The 24,674-nt window shown below is 34.7% G+C and overlaps 2 protein-coding genes across 2 annotated transcripts; both read left to right on the top strand.

Annotated features, from left to right (window-relative positions):
• The first annotated feature begins 6,986 nt into the window (after positions 1-6,986).
• LOC140524319 (ankyrin repeat domain-containing protein 26-like) lies at positions 6,987-7,999 on the top strand. The gene has a single exon (XM_072638732.1). It carries the CDS (start codon positions 7,075-7,077, stop codon positions 7,972-7,974), a length of 900 nt encoding a protein of 299 aa, XP_072494833.1. The 5' UTR covers positions 6,987-7,074; the 3' UTR covers positions 7,975-7,999.
• Positions 8,000-10,147: 2,148 nt separating this feature from the next.
• On the top strand, positions 10,148-24,027 carry LOC140524318 (ankyrin repeat domain-containing protein 26-like). The gene is made up of 4 exons (XM_072638730.1): positions 10,148-10,475; positions 13,940-14,737; positions 17,258-17,407; positions 23,871-24,027. Exons 1-4 carry the CDS (start codon positions 10,380-10,382, stop codon positions 23,985-23,987), a joined length of 1,161 nt encoding a protein of 386 aa, XP_072494831.1. The 5' UTR covers positions 10,148-10,379; the 3' UTR covers positions 23,988-24,027.
• The last annotated feature ends 647 nt before the right edge of the window (positions 24,028-24,674 follow it).

The raw sequence follows: 24,674 nt of genomic DNA, 5'->3' as shown, positions 1-24,674 counted from the left end.
ATGAAAATGCCATGCTCAAACTCGAAGTAGATACACTAAAAATTAAGAATCGAGACAAAGAAAACCATATAGAAATTTTAAAGGAAAAGAATGATTATCTTCATCAGAAATTACAGTTGAATGCAGAAATACTAACAGCAATCAGAGTACAGTACAGTGAAGAAGTAAATGTTGTGACAGCTGAGAATGCAGTGCTGAATTCTAAATTGGACACTGCAAAACAAAACACAGAGAGACTAGAGGGCGAAATTGAATCATACAGGTCTCGTCTGATGTCTGTTATTGACGATTATGAGCAAAGTGAGGCGTCCAAGCTAGCCCTTGAACATTCCTTTCAGGAAGCAAGAGATGAGTGGCTTCATGTACAGGACAAGTTATACAGTGACTTGTCTAGTTTAAGAGAGAACCATGCTTTGCTTTCTGAAGAACTCTCTCAGGCTGAAAGTGGAGCCAGGAGTTTAGAAAATGAGCTAGGCCATGTCTATGAATCCCTCAGAGAAAAGACATATATTGTAGAAAACACACAGAGAGAACTGAACCATGCTGAAGAGAAGGCAAAGGAACTTGAAGAAACAAATCGAGTGTTAAAGGAAAAACTAAGCAGATGTAGTTTGGAAAATGAATCTCTCCAAGAAAGATTAGGGCAAATCCAGAGTGAAAATATGGTGCTTCAGCAAGCGCTTGAAGACACACAGAAGAAAGTCACGATGAAAGAAAAGCAACTGCGTGATGCCCAGGTACAGTTTATTGATCTCTTCAACAAAATTTATGCTGATAGTGAAAAACAACTTCTTCTAGTAGAAGACAGCAAGAAAGTGTTAGTCAGTGAATGTAACCACTTAGGAGAACAAATGTGTAAATATGAAATTGAGAAGGCTGAAAGAGGGTTCGGTCATTAAATGTCTTGGACAAAGATAAAGCTTTTTGAAATGAAAGTCAAAGTAATTTTAATCAAGATAATTTAGGAATTTGAATTCTCAACAGGCTGGTGAGGTTATCAACTTTCACTGGGAAAATGCTGATATGTAAGAATTGAGAATGAGAATCCATAATATGATAAATAGAACAAGTAATATCGTGATTTTGAAGATAATATGATTGCAATAATAAGTAAATATCCTGTAATAAAATATAAGTAATTAACTTAAATGAAAATAATGTGACATATAAAATAATAATTTAAAAACAATATAAAACTAAAATTAGAAAACGCTTTTGTAGATAAGATGACTCATTTTGATTGAAGAAATTCTAGAGGCCATGACATTTTGGTTTCATAAATATTTGTAGGGGAAATCGCTAGTGTATAAACACAAATAATTTTTTATATTATTAATTTTCCTAATATTCTATTTGAATATTGAAATGAAATAAATTAATTCCAACGCTGAAGTTTAAGAGAAGTCTTACCAAAAAATGCTAGGAATAATGTAATAGTTGAAAGATAACATTTCTTTTGAGATACTCTGGAATATTCCCATTAGACATCTCATTAACATTTAAACATGCTCAACATTCTGACGAGTTTCAATTCAGATTCCTCTGAACTACTCTTTGCAACGCTAACGAGAGAATGATAGTTGTAGTGAAAATCCAGAGTCTAGACACTCCTTTTCTTTTCAATTTAGGACGGTAATTCTATTCAAAAAGAGGTTAATTTTGGGGTTACTAATATTATTTTTTATTGTGCTTCACTACCAATTTTTTTTTAATCTCTGTACTTTTTATTGTTTTACTAATAATTCTTGCTCGGTGTGCAAAATTGCAAGTTCTGGTATCACTGCCTTTTAGTTGTTGAGTAAGAACAGCTTTACACAGTCTAATAGCAGCTCTCATTTTCTGTGATTTGTCATATATACAATGAGCGTCCATTGTACCATATATTGTACTGGGTAATAATTTCATCTAAAAAATATGAAAATTTTATCTTGTCATTCAATGGTAGAATTTAGTTAACATGTAAGAATTCAGTGAATTGCGCCCATTTTACTTTCTCAACTTTACATTGTCTTCTTTTAGCCTTACGTTTTCTTCAAAACAACTTACCAGACTTTAGTTAAATTTAGTTTCACAAAGTATTTCAACTTGTCTAATAGGAGAAAACATTTTGATTTCTTTTGATTTGGGGCTTCATTTGGTATTCATAATTTATGCAATAACTTGCCTGGCACTACGATGAAAGCAGAGATGAATTTCTGCAGTATAACAGTCCATAAACACACGACTTTGTATCTCTGTGTGTATATTTGCTTATACACATATGTGAATGAATGAATACGTCTGCAGGTACAAAACTCTGATTTTGTAATGTGCTATATATGCATAAGCGGGAGAGCTAGCATATTTTCCGCAGTTTGATTTTTTTTTGCCGATGGACTGAATCCAGGCGTGTAATTCCTATCAGAACAGGAAAAGGAATTCTTTGAAGGCTTAGCAAAGACTCTTGAAGATGGGAACAGCAGCTAGTGACCATATGTGTTCTTCTCATTGTGGCTTTGAGCAAAGCACATCATTCATGTGAAGCGCTTTTACCAAGCCTGACATGCGTACCAGTACCTACGTTCCTTCCCCCGAGTTAAACAATGAGAGGAAGGAAAATTCAAACGTTTCTTGTAGATGTCCTCTTCTTTCTAAAGGTTGGTGCATAGAAATGAGGCAGTTAACTTTTCTGAAAAACGGAATGGGAAACCATTAATGTGGCTATCAAGTACAAAAAAGTATACATTCCTCCCCGCTCATTCCATTCCCTTCCATGTGAGTCTCACCTATAATATTTTAGTCCCTAGATAACTTTTGAGGTGATACAATTATGCTCAAAAAACAGGTAATGGGAAATCAGGCTGAATGTTTGAGCAAGTAGAAAGATTTCATTTGACCTATGCTAAATGAAGGTTGAGTAGAATAATCAAAAGAGCTTTCTCGTGTCAGGAGCCAAGTGTCAATCTTTGTCCCTAGAAACGACTAACGTTAGGAGCTTGGGTAACTCAACTAACCTCTTTGGAGTTTCGTTTTTCTCATGTGCAACATGCGGGAATTTTGTTAAATAACATCTAAGATATTAATACCGCAAATCTATGAAAATTATGAATATGTTGATGAAATTAAATTGCATGCAGAACTATAATGACTTTTGATGTGAATTTTGACATGATATTTATTTCATATGAGCTAATTCTGCTTTCTGAAATCAGCAATAGAAATAATTTGGACATATATCTCTCAGGCCAGAGAAAGAAATCTTCAGCGAGAAGTTCCTGTTTCTGGCAACTACCAAGCCATGAGAATAGTTTCGCAACAAGTTACATCATTTTATCGAAGGAATTATGAAGAGAAGGAAAAACTACCGAAGCAAGTAGATGAAACCAAAAGTAAAGTATGTATGCAAAAAGATCAATAATTTGTTCCTGATGAATGGAAATTGTGTGCAGTGTGACATTTCCCTTTTTCTCGTCAACAGTATAAATTTTCTGAACGCTCTGTCAATTAAGTCGAATTAAATTAGACCTACAAACTCCACAATGTGTGCACACTAATTTCAATACAAATATTCACTCATGATGTCCTTGACAATTTGGTTTATCTGTCTTTACAGAAAGAGTGAGGTGTTTTCCCAAGGACCCATAATGCCTAAATCATTTCTATGATTCCTTATGTTTAGAAAGACCTTTACCATTATTTTCTCTTTTAATCCCGAAGCAATACTGTGAAGTAGAAATTACTTGTTTACTTACGTTGAAACTTCTCCTTGAACAACAGGAAAAGGTTGTTTCTTCACAATTTGTAAATATGTAAATTGTACCTGCAAAATGCAATTGAGAATTCAAGTAATGAGATGGATGATTTCATTAATATCCTCTAACTTCATCGATCTGATCTCACCATGTAGATTTCTGGCTCCATACCTTCTTCACACTCTTCTTCTGGCTTACACACAGTTACACGTCCTCATCTGCACTACCCGTCAAAAACCTATCGACTCTTTACCTCCAGTATGCTTGTGCCTTCCAAAAGCATGATTCGTTTGCCATAATGCCATTGGGACTTTTCACCCATATGGATTTCTGAATCTCCTGAAATCCACTTTTCATTTGATATGACCTCATTGGGTTTTTATTGCTTTATGCTGTTCACATCTGTTAACAAACTATTACTTCTGTGTTCTACCTCTTGTTTGCCCAACTATCATAGATTTCCTTGAGGACAGTGATCATTTAGACTTCGTTATTTTTGATAGAACGTTGTTTTCAAAGCATGCTGTCAAGAGAAGTAATTGTTATTATTTTTTCAGTACAAGTAGTACTAGTAGTAGTTCTAGTACTAGTAGTTCTAGTGATAGTAGTACTTGTAGTGGTAGCACTAGCAGTAGAAAAACAGGAACAAGGAAACTCAATGTTTTCTGTTGATTTTGCCAGGAGTTGCAAGTTTACCTAAAATTAAATTTGTTCTAAGGTAATGGTTGGGCTAAAGTACTTTGAGTTTCTGTAGTCTGATTTTATATAAAGTTTCAATTTCCCAGACGCCAAAAGTAGAAATTCAATACGAAAGTATTGTAGTTTCTATGATCATTCTTCGAAATTATTAAAATGAAAGTGCAGTTAAGCGTACAATAGCATGACAGTTAAATTCTTCTAGCCCCTTCCCTTTAATACTATCAAATAGCTTTCTCCATTGTCAGTTGCTTTCCCACATTTCTATGTATTTCTGCATGCTATTCATCATGGTGGAAGGCACAAAGTAAAGTAAGGGAGATTTCTGAGATTCTTCCAACCGCAATTTCACCCTGGTAGTCACCATAACTTGAAAAGTAAGTAAGTAACTCTGCCAAAGCAGGTTAAAAAAGAACTTTGGATGATGAGATATTTCTCCACTTAGACGTATGTTGGGGGAATTAGCGATAGAAATTTGGGTCTGGGGTTAGAAAAATCTGACTTCAAATGTGTCCGGAGATTCTGTCTGTGTGATCCTAGGCAAGTCACTTAGTTTTTCTCAGTTTCCTCAGCCACAAAATGGGGATAATACTAGTACATACTTCTCAGGGTTGTTGTGAGAATCAAATGAGATCATTATTGTAAATCTCTTATGTTTATGGCCTTTATTGTTGGCACATATTGGACACTTAGGAAATGCTAGTTTCCCTGCTCCAAAAGCATAAAGACCAACGTCCACTATATATAAATAATACTGCCTCCCACATTTGGATAATCATCTCCTAATATTGCAAAAGAGTTTTCTTAACCTGGCCAATTTCAGTGTACTCAGCTTAGTTAAGAAACTATTATGAATTCCAATCTCATTCTTCTGAAAATGACTTTTCTTTTCAATGTCCATGCTTGAGAAATTTTTCAAGGTGTCAGAAATGAGCACTGGAATGAAATAAGTTTTGTTTCCCAAGTAACGCCCCTATCACTTCTTGTCTTCATTTCTCTCAACTTCTTTCTGAAAGACTTGGATTAAAATATGAACCTTCATAAGCTTTTGGCTTCAGGTTGCAGTCAAGAAACGAGGTGTGAACTGACTCCTGGAAGGTATACCAAGCAAGCAGTAACTTAGAGTCCATCGTTGGCAGCAAGAAGTAGGTCATTTTATTGGCATTCTGGCCAAACTGGCACCATTTCTTGTGTAATTTCCCTGATCGTGTAAGTTTTCAGTATGTAAGAATTTAGCGAAATTACAGTTTCTTCCTTGTTCAAACGTTATTTCATCAACTAGTGAATATTGTCTATGTGAACAACACTGTGATAGATCCTGAGCAGGATAAAAGACTGTGTGTCAGACGTGCACTGTCTCCTTGAAGAATTTTCACTCTCTGTGGAAGTTAACACAAAATAGAGAAACTTCATTTATAACAAACGGTAGAATTTAAACAACTACGAAGTGAGCGATTTTCCAGTAAGCATTTACAAAAGGGAGATATCACTAAAGTTGCACGTTAGAGCAGATGGTAGTAATCCATTCATGTTTTTCCTAATGCAAACATTACTTGATGCAATTTGGTTGAGTTAGCAGCCCTACTGGAAGAACAATTGCTGAAAATCTACCTATTGTATATCTATATCTATCTATCTATCTGTCTATCTGTCTGTCTGTCTACCTATCTATCTATCTATCTATCATCTATCTATCTATCATCTATCTATCTATCTATCTATCTATCTATCTATCATCTATCTATCTATCTATCTATCTATCTATCTATCTATCTATCTATCTATCTATATATCTATATATGTATCTATCTATATTAACATGTACATTTATATTTATATATTTATTTATATTGATATATTTGTTCCTGTGTGCATGTGTATATGCACACACAAAAATATACATGTACACATACGTTGATACATGCACATATATGTGTGTGTTTTTACAAATATGTGTCTGAAGTTTGTTAAAACTCTGCATCTAAGGGTGACTTTTCCAAGATTTTGTGTTCTGCTTCAGTCATTGCCATCCAGTTGGCTTTCGACAAATGATTTTCTGTCTTTAGGCTTCTGGTTCTTGATTTGTAAAATGAAGTACTAACTCATCAGTAGTGTCCATTATTGCTCGAACAATCTATAGTTTTACGTGCGTGAAGTGCACTTCTGTTACACAATTAGCAATATGAAGGAATATAAATATTTCCCTCACAAGGGTGGTGCAAATTTTAGGTGAGATGATGTACTGAAAGTCCTTTCCAAAAACCTTGACATGTCTCAGATAGAATCATCAGTGTGAGACAGAATGTATGGAGAAAAGGAAACCAAATCTACTGAAAGACAGACAGCTTTGTGAGTTCAAAAATGGTGTCCAAATCTTCTGGTTGATGAAGCAGTTTTCAGCCGTATTCTTTCAGCAAATTGATAGAAATGGGAAAGAGGTGAAAGTCCCTCAGTTAACTTTTTCTTTAAATACACTATGCTTCTTAGCCCCTTGGCGTTTCCTTTGAATTTTTAAGGAAATATCCGAATAAGTCATTTTATTTTGAATAACATTTTCTTTTCTTTTCCTTATGTTTAGGTTCCTGTTAGGAATGTAAAGGAAAAATATTTGCAGGAGAAAAAGGACATCATCCAGTATGAAGTTGCCATGCACAAAGTGGAATTAAAAACAGTAAAAATTAAGAATCAGCAAACCAGAAAGCACCACAGAGAAGAAACTGAAGCTTTGAAAGAGAAGAATGAGGAGCTTCAACAGGAATTACAGTGGAATAGAGAAGCATTAAGAAAAATCCGATTTCAATACAGTGGCCAAGTAAAGGTTCTGAAAGCTGAGAATGCAGCGCTGAACTCTCAATTGGAGAATGCAAAAGAAAACACAGAGAGACTAGAGAGCGAAATTGAATCATATAGGTCTCGTCTGATGTCTGTTATTGACGATTATAAGCAAAGTGAGGCGTCCAAACTAGCCCTTGAACATTCCTTTCAGGAAGCAAGAGATGAGTGGCTTCATGTACAGGACAAGTTAAACAGTGACTTGTCTAGTTTAAGAGAGAACCATGCTTTCCTTTCTGAAGAACTCTCTCAGGCTGAAAGTGGAGCCAAGAGTTTAGAAAATGAGCTAGACCATGTTCATGAATCCCTCAGAGAAAAGACATATATTGTAGAAAACACACAGAGAGAACTGAACCATGCTGAAGAGAAGGCAAAGGAACTTGAAGAAACAAATCGAGTGTTAAAGGAAAAACTCAACAGATGTAGTTTGGAAAATGAATCTCTCCAAGAAAGGTTACGGCAAATCCAGAGTGAAAATATGGTGCTTCAGCAAGCGCTTGAAGACACACAGAAGAAACTCACGATGAAAGAAAAGCAACTGAGTGATGCTCAGGTACAGTTTATTGATCTCTTCAACAAACTTTATACTGATACTGAAAAACAAGTTCTTCTAGTAGAAGACAGCAAGAAAGTGTTAGTCAGTGAATGTAACCACTTAGGAGAACAAATGTGTAAATATGAAATTGAGAAGGCTGAAAGAGGGTTCGGTCATTAAATGTCATACTTGGATAACGATATAGCTTTTTGAAATGAAAGTCAAAGTAATTTTAATCAAGATAATTTAGAAATTTGAATTCTCAGCAGGCTGGTGAGGTTATCAACTTTCATTGGGGAAATGCTGATATGTAAGAATTGAGAATGAGAATCCATAATATGCTAAATAGAACAAGTAATGTCATGATTTTTAAGATAATGTGAATGCAATAATAATTAAACATACTGTAATAAAAAGTAAGCAATGAAATTAAGAAATGAAAATAATGTGATACATAAAAATAATAACATAAAAACGAAATAAAAATAAAAATAAAAAAATGCTTTTTACCTTAAGAAGACTCAGAGTCCATGACATTTTGGTTTCATAAATATTTGTAGGGGAAATCGCTGCCTCATAAATGCAGATAATTTTTTCCATTTTAATAATTTTCCTAATATCCCATTTGAACTCTGAAATGGAATAAATTATTTCAAATGCTGAAGTTGAAGAGAGATCTTACACAAAAATGCTAGGAATTATATAACAGTTGAAAGGTAAAATTTCTTGTTTGATTCTGTGGAATATTTCCATTAGACATCTCATTAGCATTTAAACATATTCCACAATATGATTAGTTTCAATTCAGACTCCTCTCAACTACCTTTTGATGCATTAACAACTGGATTATATTTTTAGTGAAATTCCTTAGTCTAGACACTATTTTTCTTTCCAAGTGAGGACAGCAATTCTATTCCAAAAGATGATTTTTCTGCATTAAACGTTAACTTTTTGGGTTAATAATCTTATTTTTTAATTGTGCTTCACTAGTAATATTTTAATGTCAGTATTTTTTTATTGTTTTACGAATAATTCTTGCTCGATGTGCAAAATTGCAAGTTCTGGAATCACGGCCGTTTAGTTGTTGAATAAGAATAACTTTACACAGTCTAATACCAGCTCTCATTTTCTGTGATTTTTCATATATACAATGAGTGTCCATTATACCATATATTGTACTGGGAAATAATTCATCTAAAAAAGTTGAAAATTTTATCTTATCCTTCCAAAGCAGAATTTAGTAACCTTATGGGAATTCAGTACATTGTGCCCATTTTACTGTCTCAACTTTACATTGTCTCCTTTTAGCCTTATGTTTTCTTCAAAATAACTTCCCAGACTTTAGTTACAGTTAGTTTCACAAATTCCTTCATCGTGCCTAATTAGAGAATAAATTTTGATCTCTTTTGATTTTTGCTTCATTTGGTATTCATAACTTATGCAATAATTTGCGTTGCACTATGATGAAATTAGAGATGAATTTTTGCAGTGTATCAGTCTATACACACATGACTTTGCATCTTGCGTGTATATGTACACATACACATATGAGAATGGATGAATACGTCTGTATGTACAAATCGCTGAACTTGCAACGTGCTGTGTATAGATTAGTGGGAGAACTAGCATATTCTTTCATAGTTTCCTTTTTTTTGTCGATTGACTGAAACCAGGAGTGTAATTCCTATCTGAACAGGAACAGGAATTCTTTGAAGGCTTAGCAAAGACTCTTGAAGATGTGAACAGTGCCTAGTGACCATATTTGTTGTTTTCATTTTGGCTTTGAGCAAAACAAATCATTCATATCAAACGCTTTTACCAAGCCTGACATGCGTACCGGTACCTACGTTCCTTCTCCCCAGTTAAACAATGAGAGGAAGGAAAATTCAAACGTTTCTTGTAGATGTCCTCCTCTTTCTAAATGTTGGTGCATAGAAATGAGGCAGTTAATTTCTCTGAAAAAAGGAATGGGAAACGATTAATGTGTCTATCAAGTACAAAAAAGTATACATTCCTCCCCCCTCATTCCAGTATTTTCCATGTGAATTTCACCTATAATATTTCAGTCCCTAGATAGCTTTTGAGGGGCTGTAATTATTCTCAAAAAGGAGTCAATGGGGACACCAGGCTGAATGTTCTGATATCTCAGGATTATACTGAGCAAGTGGAAAGTGCGCATTTGATCCATGCTAAATGAAGGTTGAGTAGAATAATCAAAAGAGCTTTCTTGTGTCAGGAGCCAAGTGTCAATCTTTTTCCCTAGAAACGACTAACGTTAGGACCTTGGGTAACTCAACTAACCTCTTTGGAGTTTCGTTTTTCTCATGTGCCACATGCGGGAATTTTGTTAAATACCATCTAAGATATTTATATCTCAAATCTATGAAAATTATGAATATGTTGATGAAATTAAATTGCATGCAGAACTATAATGACTTTTGATTTGAATTTTGAAACTATATTTATTTTATATGAGCTAATATTGCTTTCTGAAATCAGCAATAGAAATAATTTGAACACATATCTATCAGGCCAGAGAAAGACATCTTCAGCGAGAAGTTCCTGTTTCCGGCAACTATCAATCCATGAGAATAGTTTCACAACAAGTTACATCATTTTATCGAAGGAATTATGAAGAGAAGGAAAAACTACTGAAGCAAGTAGACGAAACCAAAAGTAAAGTATGTATGCAAAAAGATCAATAATTTGTTCCTGATGAATGGAAATTGTGTGCAGTGTGACATTTCCCTTTTGCTCGTCAACAGTATAAATTTTCTGAACGCTCTGTCTGTCATTTAAGTTGAATTAAAGTTAGACCTACAACCGCCACAATTTGTGCACATGAATTTCAATACTAATATTCACTCATGATGTCGTTGACAATTTGGTTTATCTGTCCTTACACAAAGAATGAGTGTTTTTCCAAGGACCCATAATGCCTAAATCATTTCTATGATTCTTTATGTTTAGAAAGACCTTTACCATCATTTTCTCATTTAATCCCCAAACAATGCTGTGAAGTAAAAATTATTTGTATACTTCCATTGAAACTTCTCCTTGAATAACAGGAAAAGGTTGTTTCTTCACAATTCCTAAATATGTAAATTGTACCTGCAAAATACAATTGAGAATTAAAGTAATGAGATGGATGATTTCATTAATATCTTCTAACTTCAGCAATCAGATCTCACCATGTGCATATCTAGCTCCATACCTTCTTCACTTCTTGCTCAGTTACACGTTCTCATCTGCACTCCCCATCAAAAACCTATCTACTCTTCATCTCCAACAGGCTTGTGCATTCCAAACGCACGATATTTTTGCCATAATGCCATTGGGACTTTTCACCCCTAAGGATTTCTGAATCTCCTGAAATCCGCTTTTCATCTGATACCACCTAATTACCTAATACCGAATTGGGTATGTAAGTGAGCATTTATTGCTTTATGGTTTTCACATCTGTTGACAAACTATCACTTCCCTTTTCTAACTGTTTTTTGCCCAACTGTAATAAAGTTTCTTGAGGACAGAACAATGGATACTTCATTCTTTCTCGGTAGAACTTTGCTTTCAAAGCACACTGTCAGTAGAGGCAATTGTTATGATTGTTGTAGTACAAGTAGTACTAGTTGTAGTTCCAGTACTATTAGTTCTAGTGATAGGAGTACTTGTAGTAGTAGTCCTAGTAGAAGGAAAACAGGAACAAGGAAACTAAATGTTTATTTGTTGATTTTGCCAGCAGTTGAAAATGGTTGGACTAAAATACTTGAAGATGTTCTAGTCTGATTTTTATAAATTTTGAATTCTCCAGACCACAAAGAGCAAAGTAGAAATTGAAAACAAAATTATTTTTCAGTTGCTCGTATTATTCTCAGAAATTTTTTAAATGAAGGTACAGTTAAGCGTACAATAGCATGACAGTCAAATTCTTCTAACCTGTTCCCTTTAATGCTAGCAAATACCTTTCTCCATTGTCAGTTGCTTTCCCACATTTCCAAGTATTTAGGTATGGATTCATCATTGTAGAAGGCACAATCTATAGTAAGAGGTATTTCGGATACTCTTCAAAACAAATTTCACCCTAGTCGTCATCATAAATTGCATAGTAAGTACGTATCTCTTCCAAAGCAGGCAAAAAAAGAACTTTTGATGATGGGATATTTCTCCACTTAGACGTATGTTGGGGGAATTAGGGATAGAAATTTGCGTCTGGGGTTAGAAAGATTTGACTTCAAATGTGTCCACAGATTCTATCTGTGTGATCCTAGGCAAGTCACTTAATTCTTCTCCCTTTCCTTAGCCACAAAATGGGGATTATAATAGCACATACTTCTCAGTGTTGTTGGAAGAATCAAATGAGATAATGATTGTAAATCTCTTAAGGTTATGGCCTTTGTTCTTGGCACGTATTAGATACTTAAGAAATATTAGTTTCCCTGCTCCAAGGACATAAAGATCATTGTCCATTTTATACAAATAATACTACATCCCAAATTTTGATAAGCATCTCCAAATATTGCAAAAGACTTTTCTTAACCTGGCTAATTTCAGTAGACTTGGCTTAGTTAAGAAACTATTATGAGTTCCAGTCTCATTCTTCTGAAAATTACTTTTCTTTTGAATTTGTATTCTTGAGAAATTTTTCAAGGTGTCAGAAATCAGCACTGGAATGAAATAAGTTTTGTTTCCCAAGTAGCTCCCCTATCACTCCTTGTCTTCCTTTCCCTCACCTTCTTTCTGGAAGACCTGGATTAAAATATTAACCGTCAAAAGCTTTTTGCATCAGGATGCAGTCAAGAAACTAGGTGTGAACTGACTCCTGGAAGTTACAGCAAGGAAGCAGTAATTTAGAATCCATCTTTGGTAGGAAGAGGTAGGTCAATTAATTGGCATTCTGGCCAAACTGGCACTATGTCTTCTCTAATTTCCCTGATCGCGCAAGTTTTCACTATGGAAGATTTCAGTGAAATTACAGTTTCTCCCTCGTTCAAATGTTATTTCATCAATTAGTGAATAATAATTATGTGAACAACACTGTGATAGACCCTGAGAAGTATACGAAGACTGTGTGTGAGACACGCACTGTCTTCTTGAAGAATTTTCACTCTCTCTGGGAAGTCAATACAAAAGAGAGAAAGTTCATTTGTAGCAAAAAGTAGAATTTAAACAACTACTAAGTGAACGATATTCCTGTAAGTATTTATGAAAGAAGATATCAGTACAGGTGGAAATTAGAGCAGATGGTATTAATCCATTCATGTTTTTATTAATGAGAACATTACTCGATGCAAATTGGTTGAGTTAGCAGCCCTAGTGGAAGAACAATTGCTGAATACCTACGTATTATACATATATATATGTATATATATATATATATGTATATATATTTATACGTATGTATGTACATTTATATATTTATTTATATTGATATATCTGTTCCTGTGTGGATGTGTATATGTACACACAAAATTATACATGTACACATATGGAATTACACACACATGTGTGTGTTCATATAATTATATGTCTGAAATCTGGTAAAACTGTCAATCTAAGGGGGACTTTTCCAAGATTTTGTGTTCTGCTTCAGTCCATTGCCATCCACACGACTTTCAGCAAATGGTTTTCTGTCGTTAGGCTTCTGGTTCTTGAATTATAAAATGATGTACTAACTCATCAGTAGTGTCCCCTTTTGCTATAATAATCTATAGTTTCAAATTCGTGAACTGCACTTCTTTTCCACACTTAGCAATATAAATAAATATAAGTATTTCCCTCATAAAGGTTGTGCAAATTGTAGGTGAGATCATGTATTGAAAGTACTTTCCAGAGACCTTGAAATGTCTGAAATAGAATCAGCAGTGTGAGATAAAATGTATGGAGAAAAGGAAATCAAATATACTGAAAGAAAGACAGCTTTGTCGGTCCAAAAACGCGTTCCAAATCTTCGATTTATGATGCAGTTTTAAGTCCTGTTCTTTGCGCAAATTAACAGAATGGGAAATAGGTGAAACTCCCTCAGTTAACTTTTCCTCTGAAGACACTATGCTTCTTGGACCTTTGGCGTTTATTTTGAATTTTTATGGAAATATCAGAATTTATAATTTTATTTTGAATAACATTTTTTTCTTTTTCTTATCTTTAGGTTCCTCTTAGGAACGAAAAGGAAAAATACCTGCAGAAAAAAAAGGAAATCATACAGTATGAAGTTGCCATGCACCAAATGGAATTACACACAGTAAAAAGTAAGGATAAGCGCACCAGAAAGCACCACACAGAAGAAACTGAAGCGTTGAAAGAAAAGATTGAAGAGCTTCAACAGAAATTACAATTAAATAAAGAAGCGTTAAGAAAAATCGGATTTCAGTGCCGTCGACGAATAATCGTTCTGAAAGCTCAGAATGCCATGCTGAACTCTAAACTGCAGAATGCAGAACAAAACATTGAGAAACTAGAGGACGATGGGGCATCATACGCGTCCAGGTTGATTAAAATCGTTGGCAAATATGAGTTATCAAAATTAGCCCTTGAGGATTCCTTTGAGGGTAAAAGAGATGAGTGGCTTCATTTAAAGGACAAACTAAACCATGACTTGTGTAGTCTAAGAGAGGATAACGGTGTCCTTTCTGAAAAACTCTCTAAGACTGCAAGTAGAGCCAAGAGTTTAGAAAATGAGCTAGACCATGTCCATGAATCCCTCAGAGAGAAGACATACATTTTAGAAAACACACAGAGAGAACTGAAGCATGCTGAACAGAAGGCAGAGGAACTTGAAGAACCAAATCAAGTGTTAAAGGAAAAAGTCAAGAGATATAGTTTGGAAAATGAATCTCTCCAAGAAAGATTAGGCAAAATCCAGAGTGAAAATATGGTGCTGCAGCAAGAGCTTGAAGACACACAGAAGAAAATCATAATTCAAGAAAAGCAAATGAGTGATGCCCAGGTGCAATTTATTGATCTCTTCAATAAAGTTTATGCTGATATTGATAAACAAGCTCTTATAGTAGAAGAGAGCAATAAAGTATTAGTTAATGTGTGAATGGAACCACTTCAGAGAGCAAACGTGGAAATATGAAAATGAGAAGGCCGCAAGAGGGTTCGCTTTTGAAGTATTTTGCTTGGATAAGTTTTAGTCGTTTTGAAATGAAATTCAATTTAATTTTTATCAAGATATCTTAGGAATTTGAATATTCGACAGGCTGGTGATGCTATTATCTTTCATTGTACAAATTCTGATATATAAGAATTGAGAGTGAGAATCCATGATATGATAAATAGAACAAGTAATATAATAATTTTTAAGATCAAATGAATATAAAAATGAAAATAACATGTACTGTAATACAATATAAGTAATAAAGCAAACAATCGAAAGCAATTTTAAACATAAAAATAATAATATAAAAGCTAAAAGTATAAAAATAATTTACAAATTCTTCTTTTAGGTAACGACACATTTTGCTTCAAGAAATCATGCAGTCCATGACATTTGGCTTAATAAATATTTGTATAGGAAATCTCTAGTATCCAAATAAAGATAAATTTTTATTTCATTAATTTTTCTATTATTCCATTTGAATACTGAAATATCACAAATTTTTTCAAATGCTGCAATTTAAGAAAAGTCTTCCAACATAATGCTAGGAACAATATTACAGTTGAAGTATAAAATCTCTTTTGAGATAACTGTGCAATATGCCCTTTACGAGTTTCATTAAAATTTAAACATACTCATCTGTCTAACTAGTTTCAATTTAGACACTTTTGAACTAATTTTTGAAACATTAACGATTGGATTCTATTTGTAGTGAAATTCCGTAGTCGAGCCACTACTTTTCTTTGAAATTTAGGACAGTGCTTCTATTCAGAAACATTATGATTCTTCATTAAGCGTTAATTTTTCAGTTACTAATCTTATTTTTTAATTGTACTCCACTATTTTTTCATCTCTTTTTTTATTTTTTTTTTTTTGTGGTTGGACTAACAAGTCTTGCTCAGTTTCCAAAGTTGCCGGTTCTGGAATCACTCCTTTTAGTTCCTTAATATGAATAATTTATACAGTCTAATAGCAGATCACATTATCTGTGATTTTTCATATATGCAGTGAGGGTCGATTCTACCACGTATTGTCCTGGGTAATGATTTCATCTAAAAAATTTAAAATTTTATCTAGTCATTCCATAATAGAGTACAGTTTACTTGTAGAAATTCAGTGAATTGAGCCAATTTTACTTTCTGAACTTTACATTGTCTTCTCTTAGCCTTATGTTTTCTTCAAAAAATTTGGCGTGACTCTACTAAAATTGACTTTTACAAAGTACTTCATCTTGTCTAATTAGAAAAAAACATTTGGCTTCTTTTGATTTTTGGCTTCATTTGGTTTTCATAATTTATGTAATAATTCCCCTTGCTCTGTAGTGAAAGAGGAGAAGAATTGTTGCAGTATATCATTCTATACACATACAGTTATGTTTTTCTGTGTGGATATCTACATATACATATATGTGAACGGATGAATACGTCTGTATGTCCAAAACTCTGTACTTCTAACATGCTATGTACACATAGCGTGTAGAACTAGCATATTTTCCATAGTTTCCTGTTTCTTCTCCATTGACTGAAACCAGGAGTGTAACTCTTATCTGAACAGAGAAAGCAACTTCCTTGAAGGCTTAGCAAGACTGTTGAAGATGTGAATAATACCTAGCTCCCATATTTGTTGTTGACATTTTGACTTTGGGCATGTTAAGTGCTTTTACCAAGCCTGACAAGCATATCAGTGCCTATGTTCATTCTCCAGCGTAAACCATGAGAGGAAAGAAAGCAAAACCTTTTCTTGTAGATGTCTTTCTTCTACGGACTGGCACACAGAAATAAGGTAGTCAACTTTTCCGAAAAATGGAATGGGAAACCTTTACATTTTCTACCAAGCATAAGAAAGTGTACGTTCTTCCCTCCTCTTTCCTTTACTTTGCGTGGGAATTTCACGTAAAATGTTTTAGTGCCTAGATAGCTTTGGAGGTGGTGTCATTCTTGTCAATTAAGACGTAATGGGGAAAGCAGGCTGACTGTACTGATTTCTGAGGAGTATTCTGAGGGAGTAGAAAGATCTCATTTGCTCCATGCTAAATGGAAGTTGAGTGATATGATCTAAACAACTTTGCTGTCTCAGGAGCCAAGTTTTAATCTTTTTCTTTCTAAACGTCTACCTTTAGGACCTTGGTTACTCATTTAACCTCTTTGGAGTTTAGTTTTTCTCACCTGCAAAATGAGGTTGTTTCCTTAATCCCTAAGAGATTTCTGTCTTTCAATCTTTGATAATTATGAACATACTGAAGAAATTAAGTTGTATGCAAAATTATATAGACTTTTGATTTGAATTTTAAAATTATATTTATTTTATACTAGCTAATGTTGCTTTATGAAATCTGTAATATTAGTAATTTGGACATATTTCTATCAGGCTAGAGTAAGAAATCTTCAGCGAGAGCCACCTGTTTCCTGCAATTATCAGTCCCTGACAGGAGTTTCACAACAAGTCACATCATTTAAGGAAATTGATTATGAAGATAAGGAAAAACTACAGAAGGAAGTAGATGAAACCAAAAGTCAAGTACGTATGCAAAAAGATCAGTAATTTGTTCTGGAAACAAATGAGTGGAAAGTATATTCAGTGTGACATTTCACATTTTTAAGCAATATATTTAGTTTTAATATTCTCCAATCACTACGACAAAACTTAGATTTTTTTCCCTCCCCAAGAGCCATACAATTCTTTATAGAATCTACATATACATTCCTACTGAGTACATTTTCACTGTAGTCATGCTGTGTAGAGGAATTAAATAGATGGGAGAAATCATATAACAAACCAAAATATAACACACACACACACACACTCACACACACACAGAAATGATCTGTTAAATTCTGCGATTGAATTCCATAGTTCTTTCCCTGCATGTGGAAAGCATTTTGCCTTAGGGCATCATTGGGAATTTTTTTTTTTTCTATGAATATCGAAGTCTACCAGAAAAAGCTCTTGCACACTTTGGTGGTTGCTGTGCACAAAGTTCTCCTGGTGCTGCTCCTCTTGCTCAGCATCAAACCATGTAAATATTTTCAGGCTTCTCTGAAGTCATCTTGCTCATCATTTCTTATAGCGCAATAGTATTCCATTACATTCAGATACCATAATGTCTTCAGCCATTCCTCAATTGATGGGCATCCCCTTGATTTCCAGTTTTTGGCCACTACAAAGAGTGATGCTGTAAATATTTTTGTACATGTGGGGTCCTTTCTCATTTTTATTATCTCTTGGGGATACAGTCATATTGCTGTATATTGCTGGGTGAAGGGGTATGCACATTTTTGTAGCCCTTTCGGCACAGTTCCAAAGCGCTGTCCAGAATGGGTGGATGAACTCACAGCTCCACAAACAATGAATTAGTGTTCCAACTCTCCCACATCCTCGCCAACATTTATTATTTTCCTGTTCTGTCATGTTTGCCAATCTAATAGGTGTGTTGTGGTACCTCAGAGTTGTTTTGATTTGCATCTCTAATCAAAAGTGGTTGAGAGCATTTCTTCTATGATTATAGGTATCTTTAATTTCTTCCTCTGAAAATTGTTTGTTCATATCCTTTTACCATTTATTAATTGGGGAATGACTTGTATTCTGGTACATTTGACTCAGTTCTCTATATACTCTAGAAATGAGGCCTTTGTCCCCAACATTAACTGTCAAAATTCTTTCCCAATGTACTACATCCCTCTGAATCCTGATTGCATTGGGTCTAGTTGTGCAAAAACTTTTCAGTTTAGTGCAATCACAATTATTCACCTTTCCCTTCATAATGCTTACTGTCTTTTCTTTAGTCAAAAACTCTTCCCTTCTCCATAAATCTGATAAATACACTATTCCTTCCTCCTTCACTTTGTCCATGATATCAATCTTTATCCCTAGATCATGTACCCATTCATTCTTGTGCATGGTGTCATGAATTGGTCTATGCTTAGTTTCCACCACATTGTTATCCAGTTTTCCCTGCAATTTTCTCGAACAGTGAGTTCTTATCCCAGAAGGTAGGGGTCCTTGAGTTTATCAACCCAGAGACTGCTATATTCATTGCCTGCTATCTCTTGAGTACCTAGCCCATTCCACTTCTCTACCCTTCTCTTTCTTAGCTACTACCAAGTGGTTTGGGGAATTGCTGCTTTCTCATTTTACCAGTTTTGTCAATTTTCTGAACACTGTGTCTGTAATTTCCGTTGACTTAGAATTACTCCTCCAACTTCCACAATCTGTACACGTAAATTTTAATACTTATATTCACTCTTTCTGTGGTTGACCATTTGGTTTATCTGTCCTTATGCAAAGAGTGAGGTGTTTATCCCAGGACCAATAATAGCTCAATCATTCCTATCATACTTGATTTTTAGAAACACCTTGACCTTCATTTTCTCATTTAATCCCCCAAACAGCACTGTCAAGTACAAATTCTTTGTTTCTTTCTGTTCAAACTCCTCCTTGAATAACAAGAAAATGTTATTTCTTCACATTTTGTACATATAGAAATTGTACATGGAAAGGATAAATTGGAGTTGAAGTAATTAGATGGATGCTTTCATTAATATTCCCTAACTTAATCAATCTGATCTCACCCTGTGGATTTCCACCTCCATACCTCCATCTTGTTTAGTTACTCTTCTTGTTTAGTTACACTTCCTCATCTGTGCTACCTATTCAAAACCTTTCTACTCTTCACATTCAAGATGTTTTTGAATTACAAAAGTATGATTCTTTTCTCATAATGCTTTTTGGGCTTTTCACCCCTGTTGATTCCTGAATCTCCTCAAATCCACTTTTCATCTGATACCACAAAATCTGGTATTTAATTACAGATAGATTGTCCTATGGTGATCGCATTTCTTATCAAACTATCAATTGCTTTATCTCATTGTTTTTTACCCAATTATAATGGAGTTCCTTGAGGACAGGGAGTATTCATGCTTCCTTATTTTCCATAGAAATTCCTTTTCCCAGGATGTTGGCAGTAGAGTAATTGTTATTATTGTAGTAGCAAAAGTAGTAGTAGTAGTTGTAATAGATTTGGTAGTAGTACTTCTAGTAGAAGTAGTAGTGGTACTGGTAATAATAGTAGTATTACTAGTGGAAAAACAAGAAGGACAAAACTCTATATTCATTTCTTGGCTTTGCCTAGGTTGAAAATGGAGTTAAAATGAAAATTGGCTCAAGGTGATATTTGGACGAAAGCACCTTGAGTTTGTCTATTCTGGTTTTTTATATATTTTCGGTTTCCCAGAGCCTCCAATGGCCACATATAAATTCAGTAAAAAAAAATATTGTTGTTATTATTATTAGAAATTATTAAAATGAAGGGGAGGTTACGCATAGAATACCAACACAATCAAATTCCCCTAACGGGTTTCCATTATTAGGTCAAGTGCCTTTCTCCTTTTTCATTTGCTTTCCCATATTTATATCTAGTTGTGTGTGCTATTCATCATTATGCCTGCCAAAAAGTATAGAAGTGGATATTTCTGACATTCCTCAAACATATTTTCAAATTAGTACCCATCATAAGTGGTAAAGCAAGGGAAATCTAAGCCAAAGTGATCAAAAAGAGAATTTTGTATGATGAGATGTTTCTCAACTTGAAGGGGATTGGCAGCAATTATGGATAAAATCTTGAGCCTGGGCTGAGAAAGATCTGATTACAGATATAGCCTCAGATGCTCTTGGTGTGATCTTAGGCAAGTCACTTAATCTTTTCAGTATTCTCAAACATGAAATGGGGTTGATAATAGCACCTACCTCCCAGGGTTGTTGTGAGAATCAAATGAGATGATAATTGCAAATCACTCAACTTTATGGCCTTTGTTCCTTGCACACGTTAGACACTGACTAAATGCTAGTTTCTCTACACTGAAAACAAAAGACCATTGTCATTTTCATACAAATAACCACTGCCTCCCCAATTTTCATATCTACCTCCTAATTTTTCAAAAGCCTTATTTTGAACTCGTTAATTTCCGTATACTTCCCTTAGCTATGACATTATTACAAGGTCCAATCTCATTCTTAGAAAAACTTCTTTACTCTGGCATTTGACCCTTGAGACATTTTTCTAGGTTTCAGAACGCAGTACGAGAGTGAAACAACTTTTTTTTTCCCAATTAACTCCCCTATCCCTCATTGTCTTCATTTCGCTCACATTGTTTGTGGAACACATCGATTGAAATATTACCCTTCCAAACCTTTTAGTTTCAGGCTGCAGTCCAGAAACTAGGTGTGGACTGAGACCTTGAAGGTAAAGTAAGGAAGAAAAAAGTCAGAGTCCCTCTTTGTCAGTACGAATTACCTCATGTAATTGGTATTCAGTGCAAACTAGCACCCATTTCTAATCTAATTTCCCAGATCATCCAAGTTTTCGCTCTGTAAAAATTAGTCAAATTACAATTTCTTCCTTGTTCAAAATTTACCTCATCAACTAGTGAAAATCCATATGTGAATTCCACTATGAGAGGTTCTGAGCAGGTAGCAAAAGCTATGTGTAAGACATGCACTCTCTCCTTGAAGAATTTTCAGTCTCTCTAGCATTCCAATGCCAAATAGAGGAATTTCATGTTTAATACAATGTAGCATATAAACAACTGCTAAGTGCATGGTAAACATGTAAGCATTTATGAAAAGGAGAGATCACTATAGGTGGAGGTTAGAGCAAATGGTATTATCCAGTCCTGTTCTCAGTACAAGAAGTTCCCAGAGCAAATTTGCTGAGGTAGCAACTCTAGTGGAAGAAAAATTGCCGAATATCTGAATTTTATACATGCGTACACACATCTATCATCTGCACATATGTATATTAATTATTGATAGCATATATAGGAGGGTGAACTTTCAAAATTTTGCGTCCTGGCTCAGCCTCTTGGCATACAACTTGTTTTTATGAATGTTTTTCTCTCTCAAACCTTGGATTCTTCATTTATAAAAAAATCTGTACTAACTCATGACTTGTCCATTTTTGCTCTGCTTATAGTTCTAAATGAGTATAGTGCAGTTGATTATCCTGAAAATATTTAGTGAATTCCTGATAGGTCCCTATACAATATATCACCAGTAGACACTGAAATAATAAAGAACTAAAATGAGAGGTGATTCTCAATGTAGGCATTAACCCGAATAGCATACTCACTCAATGCTGCAGACAAAAATCTCAAAGAATGTAGTGAAGGCAAGGTTCATTGAAGCAAAATAGTAAGGAAAGCATTGAAGAAAAGTGAGAACTTTGAGTTGCCTTCGAGATTTGGGAAGGGATCAGCAGTACAGGAGAGCAATAGAGTCCAATAGGCTAAGAAAGTGATGGATTAGTAAGATAGGGAGCGATAGGAAAATACGAAAAGCATAGGAGTGTGAGGAGGGGAGCCGTAAAGCAATTAGAATTAAAAGTTGGAAAAATGTGATGAAGTGAGATATAAGAGAAAAGAAGACGGAGAATTTAAGCCTCAATCTGATAGTCCATAGAAGTTCCTGTACATGGCAGTAACATGATCTCAACGATGTTTGATAGTACTTGGCTTAGCATTTTGTAGGAAAGATTGGTGTGCGGGCAAAATTAGAACAGAAAGACTCTGTAGCCCTTTTGTTTTTAATTAAACTGTATGCAACTGATTTAACACCAGTGTGATTGCTTCCTCCTTTGTAAAATGAGAAGGTGGGATTAAATGCTCACCTCCCTCACTCTTTGATCCTCGGCTTGAAGTCATGATCCAGGACCAAAGGGGTCTCCATGAGATAGAAGAGGAAAGAGAAACAGGGTGAAAGGATAATTTATAGGGAAAATAAATTACCAATCACAGAAGAGAAAGAGGATCTATGTTTCAGTGAAGTCAGAGACTAAGAAGAAAAGTTTTTGGATACCAGTATGACTTCTACCTCTTGAGAATGCAGTTGTAGTAGACTAGTAAGGAGGGAATAACTGATTTTATGGCAATGAAGAAAGGCACTATGTTTTAGGAATAGAGATCTTGCCTCAGACGTATGCATAGGTTGAAATCCCAATGTTGACACAAATGGCTTCATGATCCTGGGCCAGTTTTGCATAATTTTGGTGCCCTAAGTTATTCAGTAAAACTCTGAGAGTTGCAGATTCTGAGACGTCGGTTGAGGGCAGGACCTCTTTGTACTGATACGTTATAAACGTTATGACTGGGCATTTCCTATACCAATTAAGTCACAGATAAATAGAAATTAAATAAGGGAAGAGTTACAGATAAATAGATGAATGAAATGGAAATAGGAAGTGAAGAAATTGCAGCTGTGGTAAAAATTCATTGGAGAAATGTGGAAGCAAAGAGGAGAAATAGGAGTGAGTCTACAATACAATCATGCAGTATTCACCACAATGAGCAGGCTTCTGTCTTTCTTTGCAAGAGAGTAAAGAGCACCTGGTTCATAATCTGGAACAACAGATAACCACTCAAGGAGAAAAAGAAAACGTCAATTTACTCACGTTGCATCTCTCTTATTTCAGTACAAAGAGATTAGCAGAACTGTTTTACACCCTTACTTACAAAGACATACATTGTCATTTCAACATAGGAATGTGTGGAACATGTGCAGGTGTGCCAACGCAAAGGGGAAGTGGAGCTGAACGGATAATTATCATGGGCTCTAGAGAAATAGGAAAGGCCAATGTTCCTCCAAGGTGTGGTGTGTTGGGAAACTTGGCCCACTTTCTATTCATTCCTATTCATTTCAATCATTTCTAAATTTATGAATATTGTCAGTAAAAGTAATACCTATATTGAATCAAATCAGAACTTTCATTGATTTAAATTTCAAAAGAAAAGAAATAGTTTGTAGTGAAATCACAGGAAAGGTATGTCATGTCAAGGAAGATCAATCATTTTCAAATCTTTCCATATTTGTTTTGGTTTAACAATCTATGCTTAAATTGATATTTACAGTTGCAGCTAGAGTTAATGAAGAGAATCCCTTTCAGAAATGCCAGTTCAATTGTGATATTTTTCATTGTAAAATTTTTTTAAAGCTTCGTATTGAAAGGGAAAAATTCACGAGACTCAATGAGTGGAAGCAATGTCTGGAAGATTCTCTAGAACTACAAATGAAGAGAAATGATGAATTAGAGGAAGATTTAAATCGGTAAGACCCCTTTTGGCAGGCCTTTCAAAGGAAACATTAAGTAAGCAAGGATTTCACTCTTTTGTTAAATACTGAGTACAAATTCATTTTGTATATTAACACTTAAAGAATTCCACCATGGATGATTCTAAGTGAACAAAGGGGTTTTTTTTTTTATTTTCATTTTCTTCACTAACCTACCGCTGACAAATATACCTTGTGTCCTGCATCTCTGAAGCTATAGTAAAATGCTGCATAGCACCTGTACCTTAAAGTATGTTTGGTGGAATGATACTATACAGCATTTGACAGTCGCTTGTTCTGTATACTATTTCTGGACACAAATGCTTCTCTAAGGTAAATTTCTATGTTTTCTGTCCTAATTTATTTCCTTCATTATTTATCTAATTTGTTCAATTGTCATTCAGTCAAAAAGTATTATCAAACATCGATTCTATATAAAATACTGTGCTGGTCCTGGAGTGACAGGGGTCCATTACTAATGTGCAGTCCCTGCTTTGACAGTGAGTGATTGTAGGCTATTCAAAGAGGTAATGTAGGGACCCAAATAAGCTGTGCAAATGAGAATGTATTAAGTGCTTTAGAATGGTCGAAATGAAATGCAGTCAGAGACTGAAGGAGTAAAAGGCATCTTCTAATTTTGTGGGATCAGCCAAACTAAGTTAAGTATATGACTTTTGAGCTAGACCCC

The sequence above is a fragment of the Notamacropus eugenii genome, chromosome 2, assembly GCF_028372415.1.
Source record: "Notamacropus eugenii isolate mMacEug1 chromosome 2, mMacEug1.pri_v2, whole genome shotgun sequence".
NCBI lineage: Eukaryota > Metazoa > Chordata > Mammalia > Diprotodontia > Macropodidae > Notamacropus > Notamacropus eugenii.
This window is presented reverse-complemented; position numbering and strand designations above follow the sequence as displayed.

What these genes read in the sequence shown, in the direction of transcription:
- LOC140524318 (XM_072638730.1), top strand. Translation starts at nt 10,380, where the DNA reads ATGAGAATAGTTTCACAACAAGTTACATCATTTTATCGAAGGAATTAT. An exon ending in AGCAAATGAGTGATGCCCAG is followed by an intron (nt 14,738 to 17,257) that starts GTGCAATTTATT and finishes TATTTCTATCAG; the next exon opens with GCTAGAGTAAGAAATCTTCA. An exon ending in TAGATGAAACCAAAAGTCAA is followed by an intron (nt 17,408 to 23,870) that starts GTACGTATGCAA and finishes ATTTTTTTAAAG; the next exon opens with CTTCGTATTGAAAGGGAAAA.
- LOC140524319 (XM_072638732.1), top strand. Translation starts at nt 7,075, where the DNA reads ATGCACAAAGTGGAATTAAAAACAGTAAAAATTAAGAATCAGCAAACC.